General features: G+C 38.0%; 2 protein-coding genes across 8 annotated transcripts in view; one reads left to right on the top strand and one right to left on the bottom strand.

The window, feature by feature from the left end:
• LOC135704222 (cytoplasmic 60S subunit biogenesis factor ZNF622) overlaps positions 1-26807 on the bottom strand; it is a 530133-nt gene that overhangs the window by 473625 nt on the left and 29701 nt on the right. The window lies entirely within an intron of this gene.
• Positions 1-26807, top strand: part of Axn (protein axin) — an 80141-nt gene that overhangs the window by 36189 nt on the left and 17145 nt on the right. For 6 of the 7 annotated variants that reach the window (XM_065225657.1, XM_065225653.1, XM_065225655.1 and 3 more), the window contains 8 exons: positions 7343-7733; positions 19349-20178; positions 21628-21759; positions 21903-22014; positions 22082-22216; positions 22286-22508; positions 22574-22871; positions 22937-23173. In XM_065225657.1, the coding sequence (XP_065081729.1) occupies positions 7647-7733; positions 19349-20178; positions 21628-21759; positions 21903-22014; positions 22082-22216; positions 22286-22508; positions 22574-22871; positions 22937-23173 (2054 nt within the window). In that variant the 5' untranslated portion in view covers positions 7343-7646. The remainder of the gene's footprint in view (positions 1-7342; positions 7734-19348; positions 20179-21627; positions 21760-21902; positions 22015-22081; positions 22217-22285; positions 22509-22573; positions 22872-22936; positions 23174-26807) is intronic. The other variant, XM_065225659.1, reaches the window with a different exon arrangement.

The following is a 26807-nucleotide window of genomic DNA, read 5'->3' as shown; positions in this document are numbered from 1 at the left end:
CCCATACCTATTTTTGTGGTGCAACATAGTGGAAGCGTGTGAGCATAGTTGGAGCATATACCCTATATAATTTAAAAATCAGCTAGGAAACTAACTTCAAAATGAACCATTTTAGTCACATGAAGGTGTTACCTGTGTCGAACTAAGATATAATAAATAAGTATAGGTCAAAATCAAAAGTACTTGAGACATGTTAAATTTTAGATTACATACACAAGTGCAGGTACTTAATAAAGCATGGGTTATAATTGGTTAGGTAGATTAGAGATTTCAATTATTTATTAAATTAGGCTAATGAGATATCATAATTATCAAACGAACTTAAATAAGAAAATTTAGGCAGCCTAATAACATTAAGTAGATTAACAAAAGCGTAAGGATGCGGGGGGTCCGCTTAGGGAAGCAACTAGCCTTTAAGCAACTGGCAACCAGCCTTCTCATATATTGTCTGTTTATTTTGATGGTTGCTGTAAAATATCAATTTGGTATATATGTGAATGATGAATCAGTGGGAGATGGATTTTCGGTTTCTTTACATTTTGCAACACAAATCTAGTACTATGTGTCATTTCCTCAAAACCCCCCAATAACCGACCTCTCCAATCCCTTCCTTTTCCCATGGCGTTCAAGTGGTCCGCATAGACTATTCAGCCATTACCCTTCTTTTATCCTCGGCTTTGGATTGACTTGCGCTCCCATTGCCCCACCAAACGCTGCAAAATGAAAATGAAATTAAAGGTTATTTATTGATTTTATCGTTATTCCAGATTACTTTTTTCGATCTATGCTATTTTGACGTTTCCAAAATTATTTTGGAGGCTTTCAGCCGTTTTAGCAGTTTTGAACCATTTTCCGTATGTCAGACTTTTTCGCATTTGCAGAGTGTTGACTACCTGAAAAACCCTGAAAAAACTGGGAATCTCAGAGAATTTTCTTTGAAATGAGAGAAATATTTTTTTTTTGTTAACTACTTTATTTGTACAGGCTCAATCGAATAAACTTTACAGAGCCAAGTTATCATTTTCGTTATACATTATAAGTGTCTTAAATCTAAAATTAAAGGATTAGACCGATTACTCGCAGTCTTCTCGAGGTTAGTGGATGACAATTGTATGGATCGGGAGAGGGAGAAGTAGATTTGGAATATGATCTATGATTGAAAAATTTCACTATTTCTAAAACTTGTACTTAATCCTACCAATGTTATATCAACTCTGTAATCATACAATTATTACAGAAACAAATATACAAAAAAACAAACACACAAAATACAAACAAAACACAAGGTTAAACAAACATACAATCTATGGTTGATATTCTTAAAGAAAACATCTATGAGTTGCATAAACTTCAGATCGCGTCTAGCCAAAATATCCCGAACTGGGACATTAACCTCTAGCCCAAACGGAATCGTTTGGATCTGACTCCACGGTATTCTGATATATATTTAGCTATATTGCAGTTTCTGCGCTCGTGTTCCCTGCACATCGGTAAAATGCAGTTCTTGGTGCTTGATCATTGATATCCTTGAGCTTGATTCCTTTCCTGGTAATTCGTACCTTGACTGATGATCCATGCCGATTATGCGCCCATTGGATGTCCTTCGGTTCCGCTATCCTAAATACCGAGGGATGGAAATTCGCTGGTTCTGATGTGCATAGTGCTTACAGGTCGACGTCGTAAAACCGGCAATGATGAAATTATGTAATATCGGAATAGGCCTCGCTTCGCAGTTGCATATGCGTTACTGACTATGCTCGCTATCGATAGATGTGCGTCCTGGGATGATGATTTGGTTCGTTGAATACGTCTTGCGGTACGATACTGGTCACAGTGGGACCGTTCCGGGCTCACTAGTCCTCAGGTTGGATGAATAATCCATGTCCGTGTTTGAAGCATATCCTCAATTCATGTACACATGCGGGAAAAGATGGTGTGTAATATCTGGAATGTCGCATCGGCTGGTCGGAATGTCGCACACTGTTATCAATAACCTGATTAAACATATAATGCCATCCCAGCCACGGGATAATGAAATCCAAGTCCAAGATTGATTCGGTTCTTCGAAAATTGGTGCCAATGTTTGTGGTGGATTGCTTCCAGCTATCGATATCCGTGCCAATGTGGGACCATCGAACTAGTGACCAGTGAGTATCAGTTAAGATGCATGTCGTTCTAGTGGTTGATTTCAGACACCCCTAGTGCCTACAACCTTGGTTGGTGAACCATCCGTGGACACCCTTATTTCCCGTTGGAATGATGCTTGAACACCCGTTAAGTAAAAGCTGGAATGTAGAATCCTTGGGCACCCTGTGTACTCAATCCTTGGTGTTTGACTTTGAGCATCCTGTGTGCCCTGTCTTTGGGGATTGGCTTTGAGTGCCCTTGTACCCCTGTGTACAAACCGTGGAATGGCTAGAGCACATCCCTTTGTCCTGGCTTTGGAATTCGTTCGAACTCCCTTTGTGCTCGACCCTTGGAGTTTGCTAGAACACCCTTGTGTCTTAGCGATGGGAATTTGAGCACTCTTTGTACTCAATCCTTGGATTGGCGAATAGACACCATCGTGTCGTAGCCTTGGAATTGGTAATGGGCACCGATTTGCCCAAACCGTGGAATAGGTAGCAAACACCCTTGTGCCTGCTTGGATATTGGAGCTGAGTACCCTGTGTACTCAAACCTTGTCGTGGTGATCAAATACCCTTGCGTCTGACACCTATCGAATTGGATTTAGGGATCCATACCATGCTCATCCGTGAAAACGTTCCTTCAAACACCTGTGTTTGTATTCATCTCAACGTAATCAACGTAGGTGGTTTAGGATAATGGTAGCTGGTATTAATTGTCTATGCTGAACAATTTGTGATTCCATCCCGTTCTGTTACCCTTTCTAGATATCAGATAGACTCAGCGCAGATCGAGTATCTGTTCAAACGATCAGCTGATCGATGAAACGTTTGCTTGCCTTCGTAGTAGTGGAAAGCTTGACATCCGCATAACACTAATCTAGTTAATCTGCAATGCTCTTCAAATTATCAATATTTCATTCAGTATTACCTGGGAATCCTCCGGAGATTTCTCCGAAAATTTCACTAGGAGTTCTCCTCAGCATTCACTTTGTATTCTCCAAAAATTCATATGGATTTTTACTAGACATTCATTTTTAGTTCTGCTCAGGACTTCCAGAAATTATTTGAAATGCTCCTCAGAATGCGCTTGGAACTCTTCTTTGAATTCTCAAAACATTGTCACGGAAACATGCTGGCAATTCCATTATGATTCGGATTCTTTTTCTCAACGAAATTTCTTGAAATTATCCTAAGAATTCCTTTGGGATTTTTCTTTGAATTTCCTTGGAGTCCGTTTCAGATTTCCTTAGGAATTAACTTTAGATATTCCTATAAATTTAAAAAAAAATATGTTATTTTTATACTCAAACTATTGTGTTTGTATTACTTCTGTTTTCTGTTGCTACGATTTACATAGTTGAAGTTACTAATTTCAAATAACAGACTAAAGTGGTAATTTTTGTACAATAGATGAGGCGATGAAAGTATAGAGTTGATAGTTCCGTTTGAGTACGGCAGTGTGAAAATTGTTTTTTGAGAGTAGAAAGCGGGCAAGGACAACTTAGCCTCAAAAGGCATAGGGTCTTCTGGTGTCAATGATTTGTATCCATTGGAATCAATATTATATGGTTTGCTTACGTTTTGAGAGTTATTGAACAGGTAATTTGAGGTTAGGGTGACGCCACTGGTTTAAGTCCAGAATTAAAAAAAATGTCAAATCTACAATTTGTAAAAAAAACATCCATACTCCAGAACCAGAAAAAAAAACAATGCAAGCTTCTGAATTTTTAAAATTTATTTTGTTACTAAAGATAAATCTGCTCAGGATGTATTAATTTCAATGAGTGAAATAAAATATCGAGGAAAATTTAATGTTTGCATAATAAAATGTATTATATTCTTTAAAAAAATCCTTAGTGAGAGAATTTGAAAATTCCTTGAGTAATTATGAAATTCCCTGCGAATTCCAGGTTTTTCCAGGAAAAATTAAATTCCCTATGGATTCTTGGTTTTCCAGGACACCCCTAATTTATGTATAAGTTTTATTCATCTGGATTAGAGTCCAATATGGAATAGCCTTATCTTTTTTTTTCCTTTGGTTTGTTTTTTTCCGTCGATCTTGTTTTCCGTGCTGAGCACCAATGCTACCGACGTGCCAGGAAGGCAGCTCCCACACCTGGACCCTACCTATCGACCCATCAACTCATGAACCAGGGACCAACAGCTTTACTTCCCATCCGAAGGAAGGCGTGATCAGAGATGTTATGCCTCAGAACATCCCGGCGGCGCCGACTGGGATTGAACCCAGGCCTGCTGGGGTGAGAGGTAATCACGCTTACCACTACACCACCGGCGCCGTTAATATAGAATAGCCTTATCTATCCTTCTATAATTTGCTGCTTACTCTCTTTTCAAACCAGCAAATTTTCTTCGCAAGTGTTAAGAAATAGTTTTCTGGAATTCGGCCTAATGGCCATGCAGTATAATATTCAGTCTAATTACCATTCGGCCTACTGACCATTCGGTTTAATAACCCAGCATCCGCACTAAGCATTCAATATAATCTGTTTGATGTATCTCATGATATAAATTAAAGGTACAGACCATTTCCCCGAAGCCCCAGGAACATGTTCTGATGTGGCCGATGGGTCATGGGTACTCAATATTACCACAAGTTATCATGTTTTTAAAGTTCCTTTGATTTGAACATCATCATCAACGAACTCAGAAGCGCTACATATGAATTGTTCTTAGTTGGTAGTACCACCGCCTGAGGCGCGTATAATCAATTCCCTTGCTGATCAATATTGCTACTACGACTTTTATTTAACAGAAAAAAATATACTAAGTCGCGTTAGGGAGGGGAAATTCATGAATACATATCGAGCAAAGAAGCAATCGAGTTAGGGAAACATCAAGCTAGGGAGAGAGCATGATTGTACAATTAAAGAGACTTTGAAAATTATCGTGTAAGAGAGAGAGAGAGAGAGTTGACTGTATTTTATCTCGCATAATCTCACTTTTTGCCTGTGTACCAACCTGATTTATAATAGTTGTTGTACCTGAATATGTTAATTGCAAAATGCACATATTTTTTACAATATTGTATGGTCTGCTTACGTATTGAGAATTGTTGCACAGGTAGATTGAGGTTAAAGCACTGAACCTGAATCAATATTTTAAATACAGCCATCTTTCTATTGTATGTACAGTTTATGTATTTTTAGGAATGGTTTAATCGGAAACCAACATAAAATTTAACTATTTAGTAAATTTGTCTGTAGGTACCTGAAAAACCTGGAAAACTCACGAAATTTAATTTGAGCTTTTGTTGTATTGTCACACTGCTAAGACATGTTTGAGAGTCTCATGAGAATTCAACAAAATACAAATTACTGATGCGGGGAAGAACTGATTTAACACCTCAAACTACTGCTAAAAATCATCTAAATACTTTTACCATGAATATTTTAAAACATGTCTCGCGTCACTTTTCAAAAGGTCCTAAGTAACAAATGTTAACAAATCGAGAGCGATACAAACTATTGCTCTTTCTATCATTGTATGTGATACAAAAACACCCAACCAAATTTATTTAAAATAATCATAAGTCAAAAATTGTCCAATGTACAGTTTGAAATGATGGGTACATGATTGTTACTTCGGTCATTTGAACTGCCTAACATGATTGGTGCTCATTTTCTAAAGGCGGGGCCAATCTAAATTTAGGTATTCTACTTTGAAATCTGTGAAAGGGGATCTAGTATCATGTAAAAGAAAACGTCCAATGTAACACTCATTGAGAAAAATCGTACAATGTAACATGTCCGATGTACAACTTGACTAGTCAAAACGTCCTATGTGTTTTTTTCTACACGGAAAAAAAAAAGAGTTCCCATATTCGTGAACCACAGCCGTGAACCATAGTTCACGGTGTATATTTGAGAAAATTTTGTTCTGGATAGTTGGCCGTGATTTATTATTCATCCAATGTAACACTCATTCATTAAGTCATTGAGAAAAATCGTCCAATGTAACATGTCCGATGCACAACTTAACTAGTCAAAACGTCCTATGTGGTTTTTTCTACACGGGAAAAAAAAAGAGTTCCCATATTCGTGAACCACAGCCGTGAACCATAGTTCACGGTGTATATTTGAGAAAATTTTGATCTGGATAGTTGGCCGTGATTTATTATTCACTGACTACATTAAAAATAGTATTGCAAAATATATTGTTTATAAGCAATTAAAATAATAACCTGTCGAACTTCAACTTCGATTTTCTCAAAATGGTGGATATGATACATTGGTCTATTTGAAAAGTGACACTTGTGTCATATTTACCCTTATAAAGATGCCAGTTAGTCTACGTAAATGCACCATCCCTTCGTACATCTTCCAAAGATTTGTTTGAAACACGTCCTGCGTCATGATTTACGATTATTCATGTGTTGCATTGGATTGCATAGTGTGAGCCACAAGATCGTCAATCATGGCTGTCTCAAACAAATCTTTAAAAGGAGCTAAAAAAAATGTCACCAATGGAAAGAAAGTCCCGGTCGCCATTTTCCTTCCAACCAATGAATGTTCCGACGATCCAGTACCGACGGGCCAATTGCGCGAGGCGTGTACAAACACATTTTGCAGTACGACTCCCGAGTTGTGTGGGGACAAATGTGAAGAAACGTGAATGAATGACGCAAGGAGACCCTCTCTTTTGTCAGTTGTTGATGTATTTTTCTCTGAAATGGCAGAGGCTTCTACCACCACCCCTATGCAATAGAGAGCAGGGAAACGTTTCTATGGTCTGATAATGATGTTGCTTGAGGGTCCTCTTGATTTCCGCTCGAATATCCTTAGAGGAGATTTTACGAATGCATTCGATGTAAACTCGGGGAAAAAGAATGCGCAGAATGTACCTCCTCACGGTGATTAATACTTCACGAGGGCTGCACACAAATCTACTCGTCCTTCATGGCAGCAATAATTATGTTGATGGCTGTTTGATCCTTCCATTTAAACAGGAGAACAATGCATCGAAGGGAATATGGTAGAAAAATGAATTCAAGCGTGGAATATGCGGAACGGCAGAACACGATCCAGATTGACGGTTGAATAGGGACGAAAGAGCATTTTCATTAGGAATGAGTATTTGTTAAGCCTTTACAGCACATGCTTGATTTTCGCAACTTGTAAACATTATCAATCATTTCAACCGCCTCCCAGATAGATAATTACCGCACTAACAATGTTTGTTCTTTCCAATTTCAGATAACTTCTAACCGCAAATCACCGGGTGCAATTTCCCGGAACACACACGTCGAACAGACGTTGGATATGGTAAAAAGCTCGTTGTTGCTTTCATACACAAAAATAAAGAAAACCACAGAAGTGTTGTTCAATCCATCATATCGGACAAGCAGCCATTCAAACGAAGTGTGCTCCCGCATTGAAAACACGGCGGCGATAATCAAATTTTCGAAATAAAAAAGCTATAAGTGCTTGCTAACGAATCTACACGTCTTCCGCACGGTTGATATATGAACTACAAAGCAAAACCGCAAGCTTTTTCTCGATGAGTCAGTATTCTTCATACAAATTTGATGACGTTACGTGCAGTGGACCCAGACCACCAGTGCCAGGAGAGGAAAGCCGGCGGAAGGTTAGTACCGGTTGTGCAGCAAACAAAAATTAAGACTTACATTTGTTAACCATGGGATGGGACTTTCCACAAATCCATTAAAGATTTCTCAAAAATGATAATTTTACTTAGCGTTCAGATTCACTAGGACCTAAGTGCGATGAGCGATTCCTGTTTTCCGGTTTTCTCTTTAATTACTAAATTATGTGAACATATCAGTGCCAATATTTCAAAGTGGCGTAATTGCATTTGCAAACAATGGCTTTAGCCGTCGATTTCTCGCGAGTAAAAGCTCACTCATGAAGATTAACGACACCAACTGGTAGAGAAATGTTGATAGAGGAACTAGTATTGTTTATTTTGAGGAGTGAGCTTTTATTTGCGAGATATTGACGGATAAAGCCATTGTTTACAAAACCAATTTGCCCCTTTGAAATGTTATCACTGATATGTATTTTGTTATAAAAGGCTAGCAAACGCACCGAGAACTGTTGATGAGGCCAAGTTATTGACAGTAGATAAATTCTATGAAGAGAATCTCGCACTCAAGATGTATGCATCAGAAATAAGTTGTTATTAAAAATTATTATTATTAATATAACACTTTATCACATTGTTAGGTTATTCGTGGCTTGTCCGAGGATGATATTGGAACTCGTGAGCTTTGGCGTGAGAGGCATAGAAAATAGGAATGATTTTATTCAGTGGCGTTTCCTTAACCTCAATCTACCTGTGCACTAGCTCTCAAAACATAAACAATTAATGGCTAGATATCGAGTAAACTAGAAGATTAAGTGTTTTTTTTCCACCGATTCTAGAATGAATATGACATTAAATCTGGTTTTGCACAGGTAAAAAGTGAGGTTACCGGACGTCACTGATTTTATCATCTAATCAAAGAGGGATTAATCCCGGGATGGAACGAATATTTCCTCATCTATGTATGCTGATTGTTATTCAATTCACATCGACTGTTGGATCTACAACCAATCAATCGAATGTAAATCATCTGAATCTTGAATAATTTTGGCTTGATTTTTAAAAACCGATGGAAACGTAAATCATTTTCTTTTCTTTTAAATTATTTGTTATTTGGAATTGTATGGAGGAAATTAGGATGAATTTCAACTTTCTTTCATAAAAACAGTATTTTATACTGAGTTACCTGATTTTTTCTCTAAGAAACCTTTCGATAGAAAATAGCAAAATGTCGCCGAATTTTTTTTATTGCCTTAGACCATTCTAAATGTAGTGCTAATTATTACCTATGTCGCTAAAAGCACCTAAGTACTCTCTATAGTGCATGCCCAATTGTGGGTCATGTTTATATGGTGGATCACAACCTCCTACTCCCCACTGCTCTTTTGATGTGCATCTGGAATCTGGATTCACGGGAGAATTTGTAATTTCGTATGGACAAATGTATAATAAATGACTCGAAACTAATCATTTGTGCGTCAAAATTCCAAACTAGCTCACTATGGTCCACGCAGTATCCAATCTTAGTCCGAGATTTGGTCATAATTGAACTTTATTTTGATGTTTTGACAAGCAAATGATTAGTTTCGTGTCATTTCCCATACATTTTTGCATACTAAATTAATAATTCTTTCGCAAATCCAAATCCAGATCATAACGAAATTCATTAAAATTGTACACAGTTGTGGACCTCAATACGCTTCGAAAGAGCATGGGGTTGTAATGTTGGTCCATTCTAATGTCCTATCATGATCATATTACCAAGGTTCGTATCATTCGAGATCGATTCCAATGGCCAAAACATATTCTAAGTTTTTTTTTATTATTCTAGACTTTAGATCATTCAACGCTTATACGATGTGCTCAGCAACGGAACATAGAAATTCATAAAGTCTCAAATCACCATTTATGGGCTACAAGATGTTGAAGGTCTTCAAATGGTCCTGGAGTTCAGATCATTCGATATACTAAATTAACCAAGATTAGGAAAATGTCCCTAGCAGTAAAATATGACCATTTAGAGAGTCTATGTGCATCATTTACGATCAATTCAATACCAACAATTGAAATGGCCTTAACTCCATTTTGTAAACAAACCTTGTAAGGCCATTTTCTCGCGAACCGAAGTCCGCAAAGGCAAACCAACATAATGAACAGGTGGGGGAAATTCTCCTCTACCCGATTGTGGTTTAGGTTTGCGAATGAAGGTTTCAGTTCGCGAGAAAATGGCCTTACAAGGTTTGTTTACAAAATGGAGTTAAGGCCATTTCAATTGTTGGTCTTGAATTTATATGTATAACTGATCGCACGCGGGCAGACCTTTATCCTACGTTGTGTTTACAGATATAATTGAAATTAAACAGACCGATTGACCGATGGATTGACCATCTTGCAGCGGCGAGGGCATGCGAACTAACGATTTATTGATAGTGGATAGAGATACAATAGAACAATACAACAGAAGACTATGCATTGATTTCACTACTAGTTCCACCTGTTTGTTGTTGTGTAGATCATTAGAGCTAATAGGGTAGGCATACATTTAGTAGACATTTTCACACAAACAACATATATGTTGTGGGTTCTCCAAATCGTCCTGGGATCAAATTGTCAAATAGATCAAGCACGACTAGAACAATGTCCTAGCAACGAATTATGTCCAAACAGATTCATGAAGTCGATGCACATCATTTATGATCTATTTTCTTTGTATATTCGCAATCAAAAGTTACTCCTCGTGGCGAACATAAGAACTATCAGAATGATGATGGTTTCAAAAAAAATTCACGGTGAAGTATGGGAGAGAATTAGAAAAATGCTTGTACAGTAGACTGATGCAAAATTTGACTTTTTCGCTCCACAGTGCTTAAATGGTTTCAAATCGGGTCCTGATTAGCCTCCCAAAGCTACAACTCATTTGGTTAGAAATAGACTTCGCACAAGCCATTTGAAGTTTACATGTAAATTACTATGGAAAATCTCAACTTTATGTTCATTGCCTTCTATTCTTTTTCCATATTGAGCTGCAAAACAGTTCAATAGCCATTCTTATCGAAAATTTTCTCAGCTACAACTTTGCTGAAAATCGTTTCTATGTAAAACGAGACAGGAAAAAGTTATTCATTAATTTGGTTAACTTATGACATGATCAAGCCGCTGCTCTGTAGGCAACACTTTATTTTGCAGTGTGACATAGTAGCCATGATTTTTGTGTCGTATTCAACGCCCCAGAAACACCAATGCTGCCTGCTGAGCAGTTGATTGAGCATGATCATAAGACATCAGCGCATTGAACCATTGATAACTTTCGATCCTTGCATTTAATCAAAAAGTGGTCTTGAGCAAAGTTGTAGCTGGGAAAATTTCCTACAGTTGCAAGCTTTTGAAGCAGACCGATATGGTGAATTATTAGATAGACATGAACAAAAATCTTGGTTTTACCATAGTAATTTCCATACAAACTTCAAATGGTTTGTGCCATCTCAGTTTCCCACCAAATGGCTTCAAATTTTGAGAGGTTAGTCAGAATCCGATTTGGGATCGTTTAAGTATTGTGGAGCGAAAATTTCAAATTTTGCATCACTCTATTGTACAGGTATACCTCGATATAACGTAACTGTCACTTTTGACTTTCATCGTCAATATCTCCCTGATAACAATTGAATCAGACAAACTAATATTACCAATAAATGGGGGATTATGTTATCTGTCCGATGGTGATATTACTTTGCTTGTTTGAATGATCGTTTGTGAGAAATCGGCGATGGAAATAAAAAGTAACAGTTAGGTTACATCGAAGGATATCCCTGCATTTTATTTCCCAATAATTTTTATTAAATTTGGTTTTCACTACGGGTTTAAAATCTTGTATTTCAGCAAAAGGGTTTATCTTCCATTTAATTCCACTTAATTAATTTTGGTATCCATGACAGATACGTATTTCGACTACAATGTGCAGTCTTCATCAGTGTCATTCCCACTAAAGAACTTATCAAAATCTAACCCCCTTAAGTACTCATCCCCTAGGTAAAAAAGTCAAGATCATAGGTATAAAAATGAAACTACAATGTGTTGAATCGGAACCTACCTAACTAATAAAAACCAAAGATTTAAGTAAGCTAAAGGAGAAAAATCTATACAAATCTCTAATAAGGAAAATCCCCAAAGGCTTGGTAGCCATCATAATAAAGTAATGAAATTGGGTTGTTAGCGGAATGCTAAATAAAACAGCAAAAGGGTTTATCTTCCATTTAATTCCACTTAATTAATTTTGGTATCCATGACAGATACGTATTTCGACTACATTGTAGTCGAAATACGTATCTGTCATGGATACCAAAATTAATTAAGTGGAATTAAATGGAAGATAAACCCTTTTGCTGTTTTATGGCTGTTTTATAAACCCTTTTGCTGTTTTGATGGCTACCAAGCCTTTGGGGATTTTCCTTATTAGAGATTTGTATAGATTTTTCTCCTTTAGCTTACTTAAATCTTTGGTTTTTATTAGTTAGGTAGGTTCCGATTCAACACATTGTAGTTTCATTTTTATACCTATGATCTTGACTTTTTTACCTAGGGGATGAGTACTTAAGGGGGTTAGATTTTGATAAGTTCTTTAGTGGGAATGACACTGATGAAGACTGCACATTGTAGTCGAAATACGTATCTGTCATGGATACCAAAATTAATTAAGTGGAATTAAATGGAAGATAAACCCTTTTGCTGTTTTATTTAGCATTCCGCTAACAACCCAATTTCATTACTTTATTCTTGTATTTCAATCAAATTATTCCTTGGACCTTTCAGTTCCTCCCATGCATTTCTTGAAATTATCATCAGAATTCGCATGGCATTTTCTTTTGAGTTCCCTTAACATTGCCCTAGATATTGCAAGAAATTAATCAAGCAAATAAAAATGACGTTTTCAACTAGTCGAACTCTACCACGGAAAAATCTTTCATGATTTTGCTTCTAGAACTTTGAGATAACAGAGTTTTACTTGGCCTTAAAAATCTGCATTCTAAACATCTTTTGTCGTTTTAAAACTAAAAGCGGATATTTGTTTCGAACTCTCATTGATTTTATCCTTAGAATTCCCTTGAAATGGTCCCAGATTACCCCCTGAATCCCCCTGGAACTGTTCACAGAATGTTCAATTGCTCAAATAATCCTTTGAAATTCTTTAATAAGGTAGTTTTGAGGAGAATTGTAAGAAAGTTTTGAGGAGAGCTTCAAATAAAATCTGAGGAGGAATTCTCCTCAGATTTATTTTGAGCCTCACCTCATAACTTCCTTAGAATTCTCATGAAAACTAATCCTTAGATTTCGCTCGAAGTTCTGCTCTCAACTACATACCTTTGAATAAATGGGGCTAGATAAGTAAACAAATTTTAAAAAACCTAAGAGAGAAGGTTAGTTTATTCAAACTTTGCAAAACATAGCTAATACGTGTTTATTTATTCCTTGAAAATTTTAAAAATATCCGACCTAAAATGGATTTTTAGTGATAATTTTTGTCAGTGGCATTTTTTCGAGTACAGTCTTTAGAACCTGAATTTTTTTTTCAAGATCACACCATTTTCCAACGACTTTATTTTTCCAAATCTAGAATCTTGAAATTCTTCTAAATCTGGGATCTAGAAAAAAAAAATTCAAAATCCCACAGTTTGACTATTTTTCTCAGTTTCATATTGTTGGAAACAATCCAATGCTGTTTTTTCTTCTAAATCTAGGATAGATTTTCACAAATCCTTAAAAATGGCATATTCTAAGACTCTAAACACATGTCAAAGCCTCAGAATCATAGAGATTAAAATTGTTTTTAAGATTTTTTTAAAGATTTATATTAGTAAACGGGGTATGTTTGATAATGCGGGTAACTTTGATAGTAGAATATAATGATTTAATTTACTCTCTGTCCTTTTTCTGAATAAGAAACATTGGTTCCATATTGTAGTTAACGGCATTTCCCTTGATATCGTGTATATTTTTACAAAGTTTGTGTTACATGTTTTCGTCTTTATTGCCTGCTTGAAAAGGACTCAAACCCTCACTTATGAAATGTATTTCCGATATAGCCATCACAAATTCAACGTTGTGTTCTTATTGCTTATGATGTTTTCTGATTATATACTCATTCAAAGTTTCATATTTCTTGAACTAAATTGTTTGAATTTCCCGCATGATTTTTGACATTCATCGAGCATTATCAAAGTAACCCCAAATGAAAATACTGATATTCGGTCACAAGACTAAAAAAATAGGGCGAATGCAATTATTTCTATTAAACATATTACTAGGAACCTCAGTACTTGTTTTAAACAAATAAAATTTGAGCAACATTCATTAGAATATACTTAGAAAAACTATCAATGTTACCCCGTTTTACGGTACCTCGAAAATAACATAATATTGCAATCATCATGTTTACTAATATTAAAAGGCGGGAATAGTTTTGAGATTTGAAAACCGGGAATTGTAAAATGAAAATTCACTGGCCAGCTTTGGAGCTCTTCTCGTACCTTGAAATTATCTTCGGAATTTCCTTGAAACTCCTCAAAGAATTTCCTGAGAATTCAATCCCTTTGAAAACCTCCTCATAATTTTAATCAAAACAGCACATTGCTTTTAAAATTATCCTCAGAACAGCCTTTAAATTATGTTTATAATTTATTATGAGTAATTTATTATGAGTTCTCGGTTGGAATTATCCTTAAAATTTATTTACTATCCCCACGATTTACATACAATTCTCATTAGAATCACCTAAGAATTCTGCTTCCACGACTTGCATGCACAGAGAACAGACATCCAAGCTTAAACATTTTTTTCGAAAAATTATGTTTAAGAATTCAAATTCCCAGAGGCGAACCAGCCTTTAGGCTGAAAACCTTTTAAATAAAGAAATAAAATATGCTATGCTGCTTCAAATTAAAAACACTTGCGCCGCCATACGGAATGTTGCGACTCGAGTTATCACTTTTTGCGATTAATGAGTAAACTGAACTAAAATATGGGTTGATCTTATTGATCGTGTATCCAAATGTACTGTCTAATCAGTTCAAACCAAACAAGACAAAACAACGGAAATCTCTTTTACAGTTTCCTGTAGATCTACAACCGTTTTTCGTTCCAATTTTAACTGGGCACAGTAGTCAGGAGCTTTTTTTGAGTTCACTGGCGGCGTATCTTCAAATGATTCAGCGAGGTTGTGAACTCCAATTAGCCCTCATTTAAATTCAGAAAAATGTAGTAAGATTTGAACACTGCTTACCCTGCATTCGAAAAGCCACCGGGGGAAGTGTTAGGAACATAACTTTTTCGTTGCAAGCGCTTGGACACCACGTGAGAAGAAAATCTCCTGTATTTCGGGCGATTCAGCATCCTTAGGAAAAATGTGAAAAGATTTTCGCTTGGTAACACCTTGTTTATTTGCGCACCAATAAATCTCGCACTTGTTGCCAATTTTTTTTATCGGTTATAAACAAAAAATGTTTTACTCACAACAATTTTGACATTTATGTTAAGATGACGTTTGTCGATCATCGACGTCTAGTTTCAAATGTCTATTAAAAAAAGCAGTTAAATTTCTTACACACTTTAGGAATTTGACTTGGATGTCTTTTTTCTGTGTTCCATGTATGCATTCTAAAAATTGCTTAGGAATTCAATTCAAAACTATTTTTCTTCTCCACAGAAATTCCTTGGAATTCATTTCAAAATTATCTTGAAATACTGATCAGAACTATTTTAGAATTGCGTAGTAATTCTCCTCAGTATTTTTCAGCAAAGTTGTTATTTATAAAAAAAAAATCAAGATCCTAGAAAAAAAAAACAGATTTTGACTTAGCCGTTGGTCCCCGGTCCATTAGTTGAAGGGTCGATAGGTATGGTCCAAGTGTGGGAGCTGCCTTGCTGGCGGCGGTAGCATTGGTACTCAGCACGGAAAACAAGTTCGATGAAAAACAAATCAAGAAAAAACAATCCTGTCAATTTTTTAAGATTTCTCGCTTGTATCAAGTTTTAGATTTCAAAAATAATTTCTTAATTCAATCTCTCACTCTTTACAATTCGGTCGAATGATACATTCAGGTCAATACCGTTCTATCTATACGTGAAAAACGTGTTGAAATTCGACAACCTCCAATCACGATTTTCGGAACAAGTCCATTTTACGTTTACGAAAGTACACCATGAATACAAAAACCATGAAATCGTGAACATTGTTCCGCAAAATAAACGTAACGCCTGCGCTATGTTGTACCGGGCACCAGCAAAGGCAACGTAAGTCATAGAAACGTTAACTCTGTTCTAAAAAACATGATATTGTGCTGGTAAACGTGCTTAAAGTTCATGAGCTGTGCTTGATATCGTAAACCTCTGCTCAAAAATGGAAACATGGTTCATAGACTGTAAAACGTCAACATTAAAATAATGTTCAATGTTTTGATGGATTCTACAGCAGGGAAGTGGAAGGAAACTGAAAACGACTGAAGACTTGGCTGGAACAACCGAACAATGCAGGTTTCACCCATACTCTAAATTGGCAGCAGGCGGCAGATGGACACACTTTTATCATCATCAATTCAACGGATCTTCGGTTACCATGAACGCAGCTACCACCACATTCATCATCATCATAACAAGCAGCAAGCACAGGTCACATCCCCACCGATGCTAAACGCATCGGTGCTTGCTATTTCTAGGGTCGAACTAGCGGATAACATACCGTCTCTGAGACAATCTTCAAAGTTTTCTCCACAACTGGTATCGCTTTATCGCTTTGGTGCAGGACGTTCACTGGTTCACCTTTTCCTTCAGCTGAATGCGCTAATAAGCAACACACTATTCTTGACGAATCTGAGCACTCAGTAAGGATAATTTTGAAAACAACCTGTAAATTAAAGCTGCAGCTTTGCATGAGATCCAAGTTTACGATGATTGCAGGAACGAAAATCACAATAATTATTGGCGTCGCGTCCACATCTGCAACCTGTGCACGACACAGGTGTAAATAACTTAAAAAAAAAATGCGTTTAGATTTTTATAAATTTTATGGCCACATTATAGCTGTACTTCTTTACTCCAGACCACAAGTGACCATGAATAAACTTTTATAGTGTGGCTCAATTGAATCTTCAACCTTGGTTTGCTTCAAAAAGGATTAAATTCAGTTCGGATGGTCTGCCTAATCGCTAAGCAATTGATTTCTAAACATGTCGATATCACTACCATGATAAAACTCGTTAAACAGTGCACCTAAAAGCGAGCTTTTTTGGGTGACGGGTGGCAAGTTTGTGAATGGTCAAATGCCTGATGTAAGCCAAGCAAACCTTCTATCACCTCTTGAAACATACCACAAATTTTCCATAATACATGGCGGTTTGAACCACTAGTTGTAATTGAAACTTTCAGCAGCCACGCGTCAATCGGGAGCAACACGGAAACAGCAGTCTGGTACGCTTTGGACGTGTATCATACTTGCAGACCGGTATGAATGTGTGAGTTTAAATTAGAAGAACATTTGTGATGTATGGGTGCCTAAAGTGTGCATTTCTTGCTGTGCACTTGGATATCTGATTGCAGGCAAAGAGAGTAATAGAGAAAGAGAGCGCAAAAACTCGCTCTCACCCTCTTGTCAGTTGTAAATCTCTCAATCAAATCTCTCTGATGGTTGCGCCGGTGCGCCTGTACAAACTTATGAGCTTCCCTGGTCCATTCTGATAGTGTTGTTCTGATGAATAAAGAGTTGATTAATTCAAGTTTGCTACCCAGGGGACTTCATGAATTTTCTCTAGGTTATGAAACTGTTTTGTATCAAAAAATGTTTTCGGAAGTGTTTGACGGACATTCTTCATTACGCTTCAGTCGAAAGAGAACTTTTCGACTTCCTTGCGATAAAAACGAGCATTAGTTAAGTTTTGCAATTCTTCCTACTTCGGTTAACGCAAAAAGGGGCATACAAGTTTTGTTTACACAAGACGCTAGGCCCTTCAAATGTTACGTTAGGTAGTGATTAATATACACAGCAAAAAAAGTTGTTGAATATTACATCGAAACTGCTGCAACCAAGTCAATCCATCGGTTGTGTAATATCACATTGTACGATGTACATCGATTTTGCGAACAAAATTACATCCATTGATGTAATATTGTATCTGCTTTTTGCTCTTACATCATTATTTCATACATCAGCTTGAATTACGTTGATTGATATTACATTTTTTTTTGCTGTGTAGTAATAGAAAATATGTCCTTCGAATTCATGGAGCATTGAAAAAAAAAACAACAAAAACTAATATGTCGTGGAAAACTATAACGAACAAAGTTTGGTGCACAGGTAAACAAATGAGGCACGCGACGCCTCTGTATTATGGGTTCATGGTATCACGAAATCATGATTTTATTGCTAGTCGCGCCGAACAGGCGTGAACTAAGTTCACGGATTTGAAGTTAAATTCATAAAAATTCGATTTACTCGATCACATTTATGGGAACTAATAGCAAATTCTTTTATTATTCAGTTCCAACCTGGATCGGGTATCAAGATTGGGTCTGCTTGTTTTCTGACAAACGTTAGTTTGCTCGTTTGTTTTTAAACCCTTGCTCAGGTTGAAGTTCACACTGACAAAATGTTCGGTTTCGCACTGGGTTGGAACTGGTGTGTTAACCCCGATAATAAACGAATTCACTATAAGTTATGAATTAGAAAGAACTAATAGTTCAGTTTATCGTGATTTTTTGTTCACGAATATTGGAACGGTTTTTTTTTTGCTTGTAAAGACCATTAAAATATTCCATGCCTCAGTTGCTCAATAGGCTCAATAGGATCCTGGACATGCTTGGCATACACAGTTGTACACACCAACTGCTCATTTGCTAATAACTTCGCACACAGTTGACGTAACATAGTTCTGTTTGAAACAGTAGATAGAATAGAGTTTAAGCTTGTTATAGATACGTAAAAACAAGTAGATTTTAATTCTAGTAATAAACTGTTTTTGTTTTTGCGTTGTAAAAATGAAGTGAGAAATGCTCGCTGCACATCTCGTACTTTAAGTGTAAAAAATCATTGGTGTTGATTCAAATGTTAAGATTTACCTACTATTTGCATATCTATAGTAAACTTTGATCCTAATCTATCAATTACTTTAAAGAAAAACAAATTTCAACAACGGAGTGAAAAGTTATTAACAAATTAGTAGTTGGTGTGTACAACTGTGTATGCCAAGCATGATTCTGGGGCTGTGCAAACATAAGATGTATTGAGCTTAGAAAAGTGATGCAAATTGATTTATGTTACCAGAGGTGCTCATACCTATTTTTTCCATAGCTGTAACTGTTCGATGGTCATATTTTGATTTTAATTTAGCGTATTTCCCAAAATTTCGGTCATACATTCGAAATTTAAAAAGAAATTCAAGCTGAAGTTGTTGAAGTTGTTGCATCATAGAGATCCAAGCGCACTTTGGCCGTCACTGATCTAAACGATGACGAATTGTTCAGTGACTGTCAATGGTAAATGAAGACTATAATCTTCAAGATTTTCTGTGATTACCGCAAATGATTAAAAATACCTAAAAAAAACTAACATGAAGACAAATCACCTGATGTAATAATTCAACCACACTTACACTCGTATTCCGGCTTTTTTTTAGATGACTGACACCCTACATCGGGACAAATCGCGCGACTCTCCGCCGGCCTACTACCGGTGGGCGGACAAGCTCACCAACCTGCTCGAGGATGCCGACGGGGCCGAGCTGTTCAAGCGGTTTGTGGAGCTCGAGGGCGAAGAGCACTCGAGCCGGCTCAAGTTCTACTTTGCCTGCGAGGGTCTCAAGCAGCTTAGTAATCCGGAAAAGGTGACCCAAACGATTGGTGCAATATACCGGCGGTTCCTGAAGCGGGTACCACGGGAATCGAAGCTGTACTGCAACGATCAGATTCGGAATATGATCAAAGCTGGGCTTAAGAATGAGATGATTCTCACCCCGGACATATTTGATCAGATGCAATCGGACGTGGCAGCCATCATAAGCACTTCGACCTACCCGAACTTCCTCCAATCGGACCTGTACATACAATATGTCCAGAATATGCAATTCGGCAGCGGCAGTGGTAGCGGAGGTGCCAGCTGTATTAGTCTTCCCATTGGTGTGCCGGCAGCCGGACCCAGTTCTGCTGTGCCCGGTGCACTGTCCTCGATGACCAGTAGTAGTTCCACTTCGGAGCTAATATCGCATAGTTCCTCCGCCTTGCCAACCCTGCACGAAGATTCCGAACTAGTCAATGCCGATTCGATCGAGCAGCTGTACGGTGCTACCGGGCCCGTTGTAGCGGCCAGCAATATATCGTTCACTTCCGGTGTCAGCGGGAGCGGGAGCAGCAGTAACACTACTATACCTTCCAACAAACCAGCGATGACACTGACGAAGGATGCACTGATAGCGACGCAGAAGCGACGGCTCGAGATGAGGCCTCCAGGGTAAGTGAATGTTTTTCGGGACAGTCTAATGCAATGATATGCTTTGAATATTTAGAAAATCTTAGCTTCTCAGTTTACGATAGACAATAGAATGTCCACATTCTTTATTTGGTAATTGAATAGCCAATCGCAGAGTTGTTTCATGGTTGCTTGGTTTTGTATCGTGATATTATTAGCTTTATTTTAGGTTAATTGATGAGCTGCCAAGTTGAGATGAATTCCAATTCGGATTTTTTAAATTTAAAATGCAGTCTTTTAAATACGTTTAAGCTTATCCAGTGCTTGTAGGCATATACACGCTAAAAAAATCATACTTAAATAACATCGCATTGGGTCTAATTAAGGAATTGCTAACGATATTTTACTATTTGAAATGCTATTATCATTCCACCGGATATAGTGTCATTGTTAGAGTGCCTGTCATTTCAAATGCATGATGAGATGTCGTCTTTTTGCCTACAGGCACTTCACGATTTTTTATGTTATAGTACGTCAGGGCAACGGTTAAAATACGGAATTTAGTAAGAGAACTAGGGTAGATGTTCCTGTTATGGTTATACGTTCATTTTATGGTGTGTTCCAATTATGGAATATGAGATTTCCATTGGCCATAATAGGAACGTACAGCACTAACTGGTACACCTACCTTATTTCATTCCGATGCTATTTTTTCGACAGTTACTCTGGCTTTTGCGCTTAGCAGCAAAATATTGATGAAATAATTACCTACCTGTTACTACAACTACTAAATGTTCCATAGTACCCGGATTTGTCTATTCAAAAGCAATGCTACATTTTACCACGAGCTGGATGTTTGAAATTGTGACGCATTAGCATGTATTAGCCCACCAACTTAAAAACAGCTTGTGAACAAAATTATTATCAACTATAACAACTCTGCGAATGGAAGTGCTCCTTCCAGGCTTGGCTGAATTCCACCTTGTGTCTAAAATAGTTAATTGATTCTTAGCTTGATTTTATTACTATGTTTTTAATTCGACAATTTTTGTTTTTTTCTTTCTTTTTTCATTTTCATCCTCATTTGCTTACATCGCCAATCCTGTGTTATGTTTTCACTCAAATTGTGTGTGTGTGTGTGTGTTTCCATTATCCTTTCGCAAAATAAAAATCAAACGCATGCGCCTACGGTGTTGTGCGTTTCCCTCTTATCCATTCGTTGAAATCCCTCGTCATGGATCCTTCCCATTCATCGCGTGCACGATTGTCCGTTTGTGTGTGTATGCGCGCGTTCGTTGATTTGCACATGGCCGCTGTTGCTTTCGATGGTTTCTCATCGATGCATCACTCGCACGCTTCTCCACCCCCGGTTCCCACCGCTTGCCTTTGTTTGTAAACTGTAAACCCCACACCATCACCGTCATCATCATCATCATCATCACCACCACCGCCAACATCGGTAAAACAACACGATGTCTCTGCTGCATGTAGACCACACGGATTCTCTGTGTACACGAACTATGCATCCTATAATCCGGTATCGCGCCGTGATTCGGAACTGGCCAGTCTCAGCTCGGGTCGGACCGATTCCGATAAAGTGTCCCTTCCGACTAGCACATCCGCGTAAGTAAATAGCAACTTTCTGTTTTGCCACTATTTGCACCGTGTCGTCACCGTTCATGTTGCTTCATTGCTGTTTTGTAACCGTACATGTGATTTGTTTGAATCGGAATCAAATTAATCGACGGGAATACCTTTCATTGCAGTGACGGTCGACCCCACTCGCAGAGTAAACATCACTATCGTCACCACACGTCGATCGAACGAAGACTGATGAACGAAAATGCCATTGCCAACGAGGAACCGGATGCATTTGCAGTGAGTGACGCTTCACTCCATCATGTGTACCGAAAATGATAATTTGTTTTTCAATAAAATTTTCCAGATCATCCCTCGAACACACAGGCATTTTCAGAAACCCTTACCTCCGGACCAATTCGTCTCAGTGCTTACCAATAAGCTGAAGATGGTTCAGCAAGAGCGAGAGAACAAAGAACTGCTTAGTAAAAAGTTACAGGAGGTCGGTAGCTACTATATTTTCCATTGATGTGTTGAACTTTTCGTAACATGCTTAAATGAACTTTCTCAGATTGAACAATCCGACAAGTCGCAAAGCAATAAATTCTTCGCCGATGCCATCCGTCAGAAGCTGCAAGTAGAAGACGACAGCGATCAGGACATCCTCGATAAGCACGTTTCGAGGGTATGGTCTGATCTCACGCCCAGTCGATCACCGGGTACAATGTCACCGTGTCCGAACATCAGCCGGGCCCGGCGTCACGAGGTGGGCGGATTCGGTGGTGGTTCAATGAGTAAGTTGCAGTTATTATACGATTTTCATTCAAACCCACATTGATCATGTTTTACCTTACTCTAGGCGCACAGTCTTCGATGCGACACTCAAAATCGATGCCCGAGGGACACCCGATGGGTATGATGGGACCTCCGGCGCAACCACGGAGGCTCAACAACAAATGGCCTTCGGTTTACACCGACAGCGGAATCAGTTTACTCTCCACCGACACACTTACCAAGTCCAGCAATGCGGACATGCAAAGTGTTAGTACAAGCAGTTCCCGGCCATTGTCGCGAACCATGCACGCCGACATGTCCCTAGCGAATACTGCCACCCTCCTGCAAGAATCCAGCCGGCGATTGGATGACGAGCCGAGGAGGTTTGTTTGCTCGATGACCAACATTGAAGCTTTCTTTACTGATGAAATTCAAAATAACGTTTCAGGTCCAAACGCTACCAGCATCCGCTTCCACCACCTCCGTTGCCACCGCCTGCCGCTTCCGTTCCACTTGTGCCACCGCCAATACCTGCCAAACCATCTAGTTCCGCACCGTCGGAGTTCACCATCGTGGTGTATTCGTTCTGCGACGAGGAGGTTCCCTACCGGATAAAGATCCCCGGATCGCATCCCCCGACGCTCAAGCAGTTCAAGGACTACCTGCCGAAGAAGGGCAACTACCGGTAAGTGATGAATTTGCTTTTAAATTCGATTGTTTCCTCCAGGCGTAGGAGTTCGTTCGCATACATGCATTAGAATATTTGCACATGGATGTCATCGTTCCTACTTGTTGTAGGATCATCATGGTTGGAGGAATCATGCTCGTTAGCAATTGGAAAGAGACTAAGATGTAATGTAAATACAATGCATCATCGAAATTGTGAAACTTGATTGCACAAGTAGGGTTCTGTCATACTATGAACAATCAGCACTTTACCTCTCCGGGTTTGAACATAAAATGGAATGGTTCTATCAAAGATGACTTCTAAAATTATTAACATTTCCATACGTACCGTTTCACAATTTCCAGGTATTGAAGTTTCCACATGTCAGGCTATTATTAAAAGCAAAAGCCTTTGTATGGCTTCTGTGTATATTCCTCCCCAAGTTTCGGTTAATCAAAAATAACTTTCAGTTATCTGTTCAGTTCTTCCTATTCCACGGTTGATTATGGAAGATTTCAATTCCCACGGTACAGGCTGGGGAGAACTGTATGATGACAACCGTTCTACGTTGATATATGACTTCTGCGACAACTTTAGTATAACAATTCTTAATCAACATTTAACATTTTGTAGTGATCATTTGCCGATCAAAGCTTCAGTTGCCAGTGTGTTCAATCCATCGGAACCCGTTAACGTTGCGTACGATCTTATCCATAAGGGCTTCCACCGTTGGAGAAATATAATTTCCTCTCCAACCTAATCTTGGACAGCGCGCTTCAAGCACAAACTCGGCCGGTTCCAGGTGCGTCTTTCCGTAGGAAACCTCCTTGCCCTTGGTGGGACCAGCAATGCACTGAGGGTTATCGTAAAAAGTCCGACGTGTTAAACTTTTTCGAAAACGTGGAACACCCGTGCATTTCGAAGTGTATTCGGCTCTTGAAAGCGAACTCAAGAGCCTCATCAAAGTCAATACTGGCGGAAACTGGCAGCAATTCGTGGACGGATTATCGCGCGAGACGTCGATGAATACGCTTTGGAATGCGGCGCGATGGATGCGTAACCGGTCTTCTTACAACAAGAGTAATGAGTACTCGGATCGTTGGATTCTCAAGTTCGCGCAAAAAGTGTGTCCTGATGCCTCGCGAAACCTTGCAATCGGTAGATGAGATCAGTCAGCCTTTTTTCAATGTTAGAGCTCTCATTCGCGCTCGATTCGTGTGGCAATTCAGCTTCGGGGGCTGCTAGGATCAAGTTCAACTTGTTGAAGAACCTCCCAGACGTCGCTAAGAGGCGCATGTTGAACTTGTTTTTTCAGTTCCTGGAGCACAATATTGTTCCGGATGAGTGGAGGCGAGTGAGAGTTATAGCCATTAAAAAACTTGGCAAACCCGCGTCAGATTGCAACTCGTACCGACCCAACAATGATCCTTTTTCGCCTGGACAAATGGGTTGAGACGAACCACCTACTCTCAGATACTCAATTTGGTGTCCGTAGAGGTAAGGGAACGAACGACTGTCTCGCGTTGCTTTCCACAGAAATTCACTTGGCAAATGGATTCTGTTTTCTTGGTTTTCAAGGGGCCTTTTGATTCAGTTTCAGTTGAAGTCCTTCCAAACAAACTCCACGCTTGTGGTCTTTCTCCATTAATCAATAACTTTTTATACAATTTGCTGTCAGAGAAACATATGAGCTTTTCTCATGGAAACTACAGCTTTTCGATTCAGCTACATGGGTCTCCCCCATGTAATAACAATTAACCATCGTATACATTCGCTAACGATGTTTTATAATGCATTGTTAATATAGTTCTGTTTTAATTACATATGTGGTCCACAAAATCGAATATGTTTTTAAATTAATTATTCAATTCTGAAAAAAACGTGATATATGCGAAACACTGTTCGTGATAAACCGAGATTGATATAAGGCCATTACAAATTTATTTTAAAGTTTGACCCCCCCCCAGTTCAAAATCGACTTAAAAAATCAGGAGACAAACAAAATAAGCAATTTATTTTTTGTTTATACTAATTACTATTTAGGCAATTTTGTAGTTTTATTTACAGCTCGATTTACAGTGTAGAAATGAAAACGTCAAAATCTGGCATGTGACTGAATGAGCTGGATCTAGCTGGATTACCAAGATGAAGTAGTCGTTTTAATGGTGTTGCCAGGTGGTTCCAACAAAAACGTTCCGTGTGACAATGCTGCAGCAAAAAAACACGTTGGAGGTTAGGTTAGGTTTTCTTTATTAAGGAGGCTTTCAGCCTGGGACTGGTTCGCCTCCAAACACGTTGGAAGTGTCACAAGAGCTCTGTTTCTGTTTGGAACATTGTAAAAGTTCAGGGAAAGTTTTAGAACATCAAAGAACTTCATCGATCATTACGAAACTTCAAGTAAATCCGTGGAAGTTCAGAAAATGTTGTTAAAGTTTACGACACCTTCTAAGTAAATTCTGAAGTAAAGTAAATTCTGAAGTAAAGTAAATTCTGAAGAAGTTCTGCAAACTTTGCAGAAGTTTATTGAACGATATAGAAAAAAAGAAAACTTTGTTAAAGTTCAGTGAACCTTATAGAAGTTCTACTAAATTTGTAGAAATTAAGCGAACTCCTTAGAAGTGCTGAGAACTGTATAGAAGTTTAGTGAAATGTGTAAAATATTAGTGATTTTTGTAACTTTAGAGGACTTAAGTGAATTTTTAAAAAAGATCTTCATTAAAATTTTAATTTAACTTCAGGGAATTTCGTAAAACTTTAAGGACATCGTAGATGTTCATGAAACACAATAGAAATTTAGAAAACTTGGTAGATATTCTGGAGCTTTAAAGAATTGAATAGAAACTCAAAGAACTTAAAAAAATCCCACGACTGAAAGTCTCGAAAGAATATTGAAAACTATACTGGTAAGAAGTGGAATCTCTGTACAAGTCTAGGAAGTTTCATACAAGTTCAGGGAACGTTACCAAATTTTACAAAATCTCACAAATATTCAGTGATCTTTTGACGTAGGACTACGTCTTTCCTTACTATACTGGGGATCACATAACGAAATCGAAAATCTGGCATGTAACGAAACTGGGGGGTGTTTTCAAACGTATATTTTTCAAAACTATTAATGGGAAATATGTCCTGCAATATTTATTTTGACGAATACATTTTTTAATTTTTTTATGTACAGTATAAATAGTGAAAATAGTTAAACAATTAATAAATTTAACGAACAAAATAGGAATATTTCTTTAAGCAATCAGAAGAGTGGGTAGAAGGCAAGAATCTATATTCTCTCGCACGGTCAACACTTTCCAGCCCATGCAAAAATCAAACTCGCACTGCGCATGCCGAAACGACGGTTTCCATTTCGGCGAGTTGATCGGAGCTCAGAGTAAAGCTGAAAAATATATCGTTTTCTGAGCACAGTGATATTTTTTTTCAAACTGACAAACTTTCATCTCGATTTTCAAATCAAGATTTAAAGCAAAATAATAACTTCAATGTTTGACACTAAACTGACATACTGACAGCTCGCTCCCATACAAAGTGACACCGATGAGCGCTAATAAAGTGATTTTTTCAAATGTAATCGTACTTATTTAAAATAGTTCCAGTGTACCAAAATTGATGAAATTTTGGGTTTGGTTACCCAATTGATCAC

Source organism: Ochlerotatus camptorhynchus, unplaced genomic scaffold, assembly GCF_037179485.1.
Source record: "Ochlerotatus camptorhynchus isolate MF236.1 unplaced genomic scaffold, CSIRO-AGI_Acam_v1.1 ptg000232l, whole genome shotgun sequence".
NCBI classification, from domain to species: Eukaryota; Metazoa; Arthropoda; class Insecta; order Diptera; family Culicidae; genus Ochlerotatus; species Ochlerotatus camptorhynchus.
Note: the sequence above shows the minus strand (reverse complement) of the source record. Positions and strands in the feature narration are given on the sequence as shown.